The 10,342-nt window shown below is 40.2% G+C and overlaps 1 protein-coding gene across 1 annotated transcript in view; it reads right to left on the bottom strand.

The window, feature by feature from the left end:
- The window catches only part of RARB (retinoic acid receptor beta), a 387,901-nt gene that overhangs the window by 327,713 nt on the left and 49,846 nt on the right, over positions 1-10,342 (bottom strand). Inside the window, exon 2 of the mRNA XM_019508768.1 lies at positions 3,673-4,163. Coding sequence (XP_019364313.1) covers positions 3,673-3,850 — 178 coding nt within the window. The 5' untranslated portion in view covers positions 3,851-4,163. The remainder of the gene's footprint in view (positions 1-3,672; positions 4,164-10,342) is intronic.

The following is a 10,342-nucleotide window of genomic DNA, read 5'->3' as shown; positions in this document are numbered from 1 at the left end:
ATGGTTTGGGGCATATCAGAATTGTCTACTATGCAAACCAGATACATTAGTAAATTTATGCAGAAATCCAAGACACTCTTCTAAAATCAGGGTCATGTTCCCTCGCCAGCCTTTGTTCCTTGGGATCCTGAAGGTACAAGTTCATGATTAAGGTTCAAGATGGAGCAATGAGTCAGAAAGTAAAAGGTGGACCATCACATACCTGTCAATGGCTTGCTGCTTTGTGGACTGCCTCATTTAGGAGGAACACAGACTTGTGGGGGAAAGGGAAATATTTTGAAGAGATTGGGTTTCGTTTAAGTGACATGAAGCACTTTTCCAGTGAATGATAAAGGACAATCGTGGAACAGGACGGGTGACAGACAGCATACCACCAGAACACCTGACCTGAAAATGTGCCTGTACACATTAAGTCCTTCAGTTTAAACTGGTTTTAAGAAACTTTTATTTTCACAATTTATTAAAGTAATCCTCTTTCCCCATTCTTATTTACCAGCTTTGTTTTAGCTACCGTGTTGTAGAATTGATTGGTATTGTTGCTTTATTAGAGCTTTTATTTAGAATAAAACAAAGATGCAATTACAAAACATACTCTTACTGCTTGTGAAAGGCTGGCGCATGACTTTGATATCAAAGATGATGAAGAGCTCAGAGTAATTTTCTTCCTTGTTTACTTGGCTTCCTTTGATACTAAACCTGAATTCTCATCCAGAAAGAGTAATATCCATGCAATATGGTTTTCATGGGTTCAAAGCTGCAGGAAACCCAGTTCCCTGCTTACTGGAGCAAGAAATGCCATTGCTGAATCAGTTTTGTGGTAATGTCCTGAAACCATCTCAAGTATTTTTATTCATTTTAATAGTGAAAAAGTTGATGGTTCCCCTCTCACAAATACTGCATAAGCACAAATACTGTTGGCTAATCCCAATGGTGACTACTGAAAATGTCGGCTTTGTGCTGCCTGGACTAAATCAATCAGGCTTATAAAAATAATGACCTTCTTGCCCATGGTAACTCTTTTATTCCTTCAACATTAATATATAGTTCACCTATGAGTAAAGGTAATATTTTTTCCTTCTACTGACCTTTTTAGCATTGTGACCAACCTTCTAATTATTAAGTATTTTGCACTGTGTATCTCAGATAAAAACAGAAGTCAGGTCACAGAGGTCAAGGAGTCAACACCATTATCAACATCAATGAAATTAAATCACTATAGCACAGTTCTCTTATTAGAGGCCACTTATGCTCATAAAATTAATCTGTCTAAAAGCATTTTGTCTCTTTAATAGGAGAAAGAGGCTGATGATATGGCCTCTCTCATTTCTGTATCAGTCCCAACTGTAGAAACCAGATGACTGAATTTATAGGTACCTGCTATAACAGAAAGACACTGAAGTCAAGGCAGAACAAAATAATACAGCAAAACAATACAAAGTTTTTCAGCATAACTGTAGCAATGTTGATAGCTTTGAACAAAAGCTGATAAATTGCATTCTTTTAAAAGGGCTACAGGGACCAGAAATCTTTATTCTTTACAGAATTCCTATTACATGAAATATTTCCTGTTGAATTTTGAGCTCCTGAAAGAGGCTGGAAGATAAATAGCACTCAGGATAGAGTCGTATATAGTGCAGAGCTTCAGGCAGATGGTGGGCAAGTTTCACCTTCCAGACCTGTGTTCCCCCAGTGCCCAGTCAGGAGTTTCATGTTATTAGTGAGCTGACTATGCCAAACTGCTTAGTTGTTTTGGGAAGCAGAAGAACAAGTTATGAGATAGTCATTCTGACTCCTTTCAAGAATTTCTATTCTAGAAATCATAACATTATAAAATTTTGACCTCATGAGTCCCTACAATGTTAGATACCCAGATTTTCATGATCAGAATGAGCAGGAGGTACTAAAAGCAGTCCTAAAATGAGGCATATTTAGAAATAAAAGGTTTCTAATTTAAGACATCCTCCTTTGAAAATACTGTCCTGAAAACCAGGATACTCAGCTCTGATAGCAGAGACAGACACACACATTTTCAAAAACAGCTACTTATTCTGAGTGTCTACAATACACATTAGACTTTATTTTTTTAAGAAATCAAGCATCCATAATTGCCACTGATATGATTTCCATATGATATTAATTTAATTAGAACACACTTATGGAAAAGAATAATTTTGCAAATTCAGTAATATACATTTTGGATGTCTCCAGAAAGCTGCTGTTGATTACCAATCTGTCTGGCTCCCATGACAGAAGAATATACTTGAACTATGAGGGTAAAAATTCAATGCAGCCTTCTGGTAATAAACCAAGGTTGTTTTTAAATGACTGGAGAGCCAAAAATTTAAGATATATTTTTTCAACTTCAAGGCATTTCTTTTTAATACCTGATAAAAGAAATTATGAAGTTCAAAAAAAGGCCTCACCTTAAAAACACTTACTCTCACAGGTGGTCAAACATAAGCCTACACACAGGAAAAAATTATTTCTCTACTAATGACAACAGCAAAAATCTCATTTATTTCTGGGAGACCTGGAATTTATCTATACTGTGGGTATATGTATATGAAATTGGTGTTGGCATAAACAAGGTCAGCATTTATGAAATGCTGCTTTCCTTCATGATATGCTTCTCTTTCCATGTCTGAAACTTAAATTGTCAAAGTTTTTCCACTCAAGCACATATTTTAGTAGCTGCCAAGACAATTTTTCTTCTGTCTCTCTAATCAACATCACTGCTGCATAAGCCCTTTGCAGTTATGGAGTCTTTTGTTAATCAAAACACCTCTTCCTATAGAGCATTCACAGGAATGTCCTTTGTGGAGAAGAACGATTTTGTACAACAAAATGTTAAGTTGGGAAGCAGATGACACTTGCAATATCCCACTACTGTGTACTGCTTTTCTTCCCATGAAGCATAGCTCTATACTGAGTTATACCAATGAAAATCTTGAACAATTCATGTTCCTTAAATGGTGTCACTCAGAATTAACACTTGTGCCATTAAGACCATAACTTGGCCTCTCTCTTAAAAATCATAGGAAAGTAAGTTCTAGCAGATAGTAAATACTCATTTAAAAATGCTGAAAACAAATCATCTGGGCCAGCACACTCTACAGTGTCGAACTCCTGTAGCCTTTCCAGGAATATCAGATAAATGTGCATGCATTGCATGTGAGCTTCAAATACCTACTCCCATTTCTTTAGCCATGGAATCCTAGTAAGAAGTTATGTACAGGGAACCACAGAAGTGGGACCTTAGCAGGACAGACATCAGAGAAGTAGCAGCTATTTAAAAGAAAAAATACAAGCACCATTAATTATGCAGACCCATTAGAAAATTGCGTTGAGTAGTGGCCATTGTTAATGAAGTTGACTTTTTTTTGTGGTTTGTTGATAATTCCCATGGAGGCTTTTACTTGCGATAGCATGATAAGATATGAACGCAGATACTAAGAACTGACAATGCAAGACTTCCTCACATTTCAACAGCAGCCCTGCCTCTAACAGTTTCTATAAAGGTAGTATTTCATAGTTATCGTTGCACATATGACATCACAAGTGAACAGCTGTTATTATCCCTACCATAATTTTATTAATAATGTGCTAATTTCTTAATAAAGAAGACTAGAAAGAAAAAAAAACACCTTGTAGACTGGATAACTGGGTACTTACTTGCAGGGGATGGAGTGCTGCATCCACTTGTTGGTGGGTAACTCTGAAGTCCATGAAGGGAAGGAAGTGACAGTCCACCAATGACTGGAGGAAAAAGTAGCGGATATGGGGCTGTTGGATAGTGACTCATACGTCCATTCACTGTTGGTACTGGACATGTGTGGCTGCTGGTTGTCATGTTAATTCTCAAAGCATATAAATATGTTGCATTACTTGAGGCCAGCAAATGGGTATCTAGACTTCTGAATGAAATAACTTGTCAAGCTTGCAGATACTGCTTGAGCTGGACTGAGTGAATGCAAGACGACAGTTCATTAGATAGCTGTCCTTTATTTCACTGCTGCTTTCTACTGTTCATTTTCCCAGTGCATTCTTGCTGTGCATACTAAAAAGAGAAAAATCTTCTTTTTCTGTTCTGCAGGTTAGCTGCTAATTCATAGAATTGCTTTCCAGAAAGCCAGCTTCACTCTACAGGTGCATGCTGATATATTCTAGAGGAAAAGAAAACACAATATATTGGCATATTGATGCAAAAATGTGTGAGAATCCACATTTTCTGTGCTTCTTTTATAAAGTGAGAGATGTACTTGTTTCCCATAACAGTAGCTTCATTACTGCTTGTTGGTGAAATCCTGAAACTTATTTCCAAAACACATACATATTGAGTGGCTAGGCCACAAGCTCTTAAAGTGGTTTCACTGGCACATTTCAGTTCTGGTCTGAAAGAACACTCCTGTGGTTTGGCATCCTTGGCCTCTCACCCAAGGCCAGTTGGGAAAAGGTACCCTACCCTATTTGAAAACAGTGAACATAAAGACTATAATTAAGTCCTAAGACTGCCAACAAATGTATACAGAATGATCCAGAAACTGTTTATTTCTAATGACCTCTACCCTTAGGCTACGGACAGACATTACACATAAACCAGTGATCAGAAACTGGTTTAAACCTGTAACAGGACAGTCGTTCAGTGCACAAAACCACTCTGAAAATGGCTGAAACCAGTTCAAGATAAACTTGGTTGAATGTAGCATCAAACTTAACTGATTTGGGTGAAACCGGTTTATGCCATGTCTGTCCCAGACCCCTTCCTGGTTTAACTTAAACCAGAGTCCCCCAGCATCCCAGATGCTTTGCAGCCCTGAGCAGGGCTCTCTGCTCCGAAGCAGAGCTGGCCCCACCCCTCTGCCCGGCTTCCCCCTGCTCCACCCTGCCCCCCCCACTCCGTTCTCAAGCAGGGAACCCCTTCCCCTCTTCCACAGCATGTGGTATGCTAGCTAATGCTAAGAGATGTCTGTCTAAGACAGACAGGATAAAGACAAATGGGACAGTGCCCACTTAGGGTTTTTTGAAGCTAATCAACAGGTCAGCTGGTAAAGTCCCTCCATTCCTTCCTTGGAAAAAGTTGTTTAAGAAGAGCTTGAACTAATGAGAGAGACTTTTTATTTTCTTGATGGGGTGCTAAACTCCCTGTTATGTAACTAAATTCTGTGCAACTCCCTGCTGGCTCCCTCGCTGGTCAGGAGCAGCTGGGGAGGAGGTGGGAACATCCTGCCATGGCCTGGCCATGCCCCCTCTCAGCTCAGGACTATGGAAAGGAAAGGAGGGCTGCTCTAGTGCCCCCTGGCTTCTATCCTGAGCCATTGCAGGCAAGTGTCAGCATTTCTTCAGTCCATAGAGGATGTCTGTATGGTTACAAACTGGTTTGGCCTAACCAGGTTACACTAACCTGCAAAGATTGAATCAATTCAGGTTCAGGCTTTTTGAATGTCTGTCCCTAGCCTTAAAGAAACTCAGTAGCATGAGCTAGTTCATGAAGAATAGCAGAAAGCTGGTGTGAGTACAACAGTGTACTTGTATCTGTGACTCTGCTTTGGCTACTCTTCAGCATCTGTGATTATTGTCTTTAAAGACCTATGCTGGTTGGGATCTAAATATCCTCCTCTTTGCTTATCAAGATAGCTGAGATCAGCCTTTGTGTCAGGCTTTAAAGTCTTGAAATTAAGGCAGAATATTTTTGGTGGTATCCTAAATAGTGTAATATGTTCTTCCCTGGATGTCTCCTAATGTTGGTTATATTTCAGACTGCAGTGCAAAGCTGATCTTTACAAGTAATCATTTGCTTGACCAGTGCCTGTAAGAACTACTAGTTTTAAAATCTGGTGAGATGACAGGATGCTGCTATTGATTTTCTAACATAAATGTTCCTGATTGATGCTTGTTTTTAACTGTTGCAATAGACCCAGAAATCATGATTATGTGTGCATGGGAATTTTATGGAATGTATGATGGATCTTAAGAAGTGAAGAGTGGCATAAGTCATAATGGGTAGAGTTCTTTTACATTTGCCAGCCCTCAAATAACATTAATTTAATTATTGGTTTCTTAAGAGCAAACACATGAGCAACCATAATGCCTTGTTCCTCAGAACTCTCCTGCAAAAGATGAGCAAGTTGGCTCCCCTTCTTACTGGGCTAAAAGGCAGAAGATATGACCCTGTTAGACTCTTTTATCAGCAGACATTGTAGGAAACCCAACAACTGGTTTTATGCAGTGAAATTCTTAAGCATGAGAAGGCTTCATTAGAAGGACATCAGTACTGAAGGCTTTCTCTGATGCAGACAGTGAATAATGATGATAAAGCTTGGTGCTTATATTATGTTTTTATCCCTAAATCTCAAAATAATGTATGCCAAAGATAAATACTGAATTTTCCTGTTACATATGTGAAAATTATGTAGCACCATGACCAAAAGAGACTTGGAGGTCTCGACTGACCACAAGATGAACATGAGCCACCAATGCAATGCTGTGGCCAGCAAAGCAAACCAAACACTGACATGCATCCATCAATGCATCTCAGACAAAACCCTACATCATCCTCCCACTCTACTCGGCCTTACTGAGGCTGCAGCTAGAGTACTGGATCCAGTTTTGGGCCCCCCACTTCAGGAGGGATGTGGATAAACTTGAGAGAGTCCAAAGGAGAGCCACCCGTATGATCGAAGGCCAAGAGAGCAAGCCTTATGAGGAGAGGCTGAGGGAGATGGGACTCTTCAGCCTGGAGAAGAGAAGGCTCAGGGGTGACTTGGTGGCAGTCTATAAGAACATAAGGGGGGTACATCAATACCTGGAAGAACAGTTGTTCACCAGGGGCCCCCAAGCAATAACAAGGTCTAATGGCCACAAACTCCTGGAAGGCTGGTTTACACTGGACATAAGGAAAAATTTCTTTACAGTCCAAGTGTCCAGGGTCTGGAATAGACTCCCCCCAGAGGTGGTGCAAGCACCTACTCTGGATTCATTCAAAAGGTGTTTGGATGTTTATCTTGATGGGATCATTTGACCCCAGCAGACTTCCTGCCTTTGCCAAGGGTGCTGGACTCAATGATCTCACAAGGTCCCTTCCAGCCCCTCATGTCAATGAAGTCTATGAAATTAGGACACATAGATTAAGTGACATGTTGAAGGTAACACAGCAGGTTAGTGTCAAGGGTGGGAAATGGTGGCAACACAATCTTTAATGTACTTACTGCTGGTTGGTCCATTAATTATCATTAAGAACTAAAATGAAATGGGAAAAACAGTTGAGAAGTTTTCTTATCATATAGCAATGGATTATTTCTTTTTTTATGAGGGAAAAGATAGCAGGAAAAGATACTAGTTGTGCACATTTTTAGACAGCAACAGCAATTTCTGCTGAAGGCAGTATGGTTGGGGAGACCAGAAAGGGAGTTGCAAGTATTTTATAACCTTGTACATTATGAACAAATACCTTTTAACATTTATGGAGAATGACATGCGCGTGGAGGAGATTATAATATTTGGTACACTGAGCTAGCAATATTTGGTACACTGAGATAATCCTCTTTGGAGGAAGGGGAAAAAGTGTTGGTCATGTCTTGAGGACCATCTACCACCCAATCACTGATCTTCAGAGGAAGGCACTCAAACCCAAAATGTACTGGATTCCTACCATAAGAAAATCTACGACATCACAGTGGCATTGCTTCACAGAGTTTTACCTACATAAAACTGAAAGAGATGGGAAAAATTAGGTATCAAAGCATGAACAAAAATAAAATCTCCCTGGAGTAATTCAGCAAAAATTTGAGAACAATTTTGTAAAACTCAGAAACTTGAAAGATGGGGTGGTGAAAAGATCAAATTCACCCCTAAAACCAGTGGAATTATGCCGAAGATGAATAAGATCTGTTTTATTTATTCACTCATTCAATGAATCTTAGATCAAGGTCACCTATTTTTTAAATGATGCGGTCCTCTGGAAATAAAATACAGCTTATAAAACTATCAAACACTTTAAACTATATTTCTGTTAGCTACAAATATGCAGAGCTCAGCACAAATGATCAAAATGTGCACAGCTAGTGGTCTTTGCTGCTATTTCAGATAGAAAAGAAATACGACTATATGATGAGCTAAGCAGGCAACATCTTATACATTTGATTTTTACTGCTTTTCTTTTATCTTCAACACATTTGTTATAAAGTGCCCACTAGCATATTCTTAAACATAGAATGTAGAAATGCACGAGAGAAAAATTTACAATTTCAGATTCTTTTTTGCATCTTTTAGTCTTAGCGTCCAAGATGAAAATTTGCAGCCTATTAGCCCATAACATGGAATAGGTCCTTTGACTTCCATTTTTTTTAAGTTAGTAGGATCAGCTTTTTCAACACTTATTCATACCTGTAGTCTCAAGGTAGCCAGCTCCAGGCAGAAGTCAATGGAACTAATGCTGAATCTAAAATCATGAGCCTTTTTAAACCCCAGATCTTTCTAGGATTATAAACCTAAGTTTTATACCAAGAAACTTGTTTCCAGAAATGCCATTTGTGACCCAACAAAAAATTATCAATAAAAATAAATTAAGCTATCTAGTCATGTCCTCAACAACAGTGATAATTCTAGTGCTTAGCCAATGTAGTTACGTTTTCATAATATTTTATACAGATGCCCACATTAATATTGTAATAGCTCCAAATTAAGATTTATTACATGAACACAGATGCTGAAGGCATGTCTGCATTGCAGTGACGGTGGTAGAGAATGCCGCTATGAAGCACACCCCATACCCACTGATGCATGTGTAACGAATGTTGAAAATGTCATGCAGTTGCTTTCTGGTGTGTGCCAGGGCATGCCTAGCACTGTTTAGGGCTGTGCAAAAGACCATCATTTCATTTCGACATCCATTTCACTATTTTGAACGGACAGTGATTTGTTCCGTTGTTTTGCTTTGAAGAACTGTCCTGTTCTGTTTTGTTGAAACTGTTTTGCTGTTTCGACGTGTTCCAATGTTTCGCCCATAGGCTATAATAAAGAATCATGAAAATTCCAAAAACTTTGTCATTTTTTGCCTGATTTGGATGAAAATTGCAGGGATGGTAGCCCCTTCTGAGGGCACAAAGCCTGCCAGGTTTCAAAGAGATAGGTGCAGAGGTTTCTGGAAAACTGCACCTCAAACCGTTCAAAATGCAACTCCTGACACTTGTCGGTAGCAGCAGCCTCCTTTCATCTGGCACGCAGATCTGGGGGATCGCACCCACGAGAGGAGTCCGGCACAGCCCCACAGCCCTCCAGGGGTGTGGGCCCCCAGATCTGCTTGTCGGATGAGAGGAGGCTGCCACTACTGCCTGGGACTGGTGCTGAAGCCAAATAAGCTCAGCTTCGAGACTTGAAAAGTTTTGAAATGTTTTAAACATTTTGAGTACCCTCATTTTGTTTCAAAGCTGTTTCAAAGCCTTTTGTTTTGCTTCAATTTCGCTGTTTCAAAGTTGAAATGCATTGAAACAGCTTTGAAACGAAACACCCGGAGAAATTTAACACAGCCCTACTGTTCAGGTCTGAGTGCACCCCCAAGAGCAGTGCTGACCATATTCAGCACTGCTATAACAGCAGCTACATAACATTTTTTGGCACATGCAGAGTGGGGCCCTGCGAGAGGGTGTTTTTTCACAGTGGCACTCCCTATCACTGTCCAACATGGTGTAGACATGCCCTAATAGTCTACACGAGTGACAACTATATAAACACCACACTCCTACAACATTACAGCCTCTACTGTTGTACAATATTTTACTAATATTATAAAAGCCTAAGTCTGTCCGTCTGTCTGTAACACTTTATTTGTGCTCTGATTGGCTAATGGAAACAGCCAATCACAGTGCTCCAAGCATGGGGGTGCGCTGCCATGATGCTGAAGCTGCACCGAGGACTGGACAGAGGGTGGGGGAGCCGAGGCCAGCAGCACTGGCATTGGCTCCCTCACCCCGCTCCCTGTAAGAGGCAAAAAAGCAGCAGCATGGGGGCTTTGGTGGCAGCACTCCATCCCAGCCCCCCCACCCCCTGTTATTCTTGACGAGCTATTGGTTAGTCATTGAATAAAATTAATTATTTGGGGCAAGAAATCCTCAGGACTGGTAGTATTTTATTCATAAGTGCACAAAGAGAAAGCAAACATGGACTGCATGCTTAGGGGCAACCAACACGGGTTCATCAGTGGCAGGTCCTGTCAGACCAACCTGGTGGCCTTTTACGATCAGATCACCAGATCATTAGATGCAGGGGTAGCAGTGGACATAGTCTTCCTGGACTTCCGGAAGGCTTTTGACACTGTCTCTCACCCCGTTCTCATTAAGAAACTGGG

This window comes from Gavialis gangeticus, unplaced genomic scaffold (assembly GCF_001723915.1).
Source record: "Gavialis gangeticus isolate Ggan-Ray unplaced genomic scaffold, GavGan_comp1, whole genome shotgun sequence".
NCBI lineage: Eukaryota > Metazoa > Chordata > Crocodylia > Gavialidae > Gavialis > Gavialis gangeticus.
Note: the sequence above shows the minus strand (reverse complement) of the source record. Positions and strands in the feature narration are given on the sequence as shown.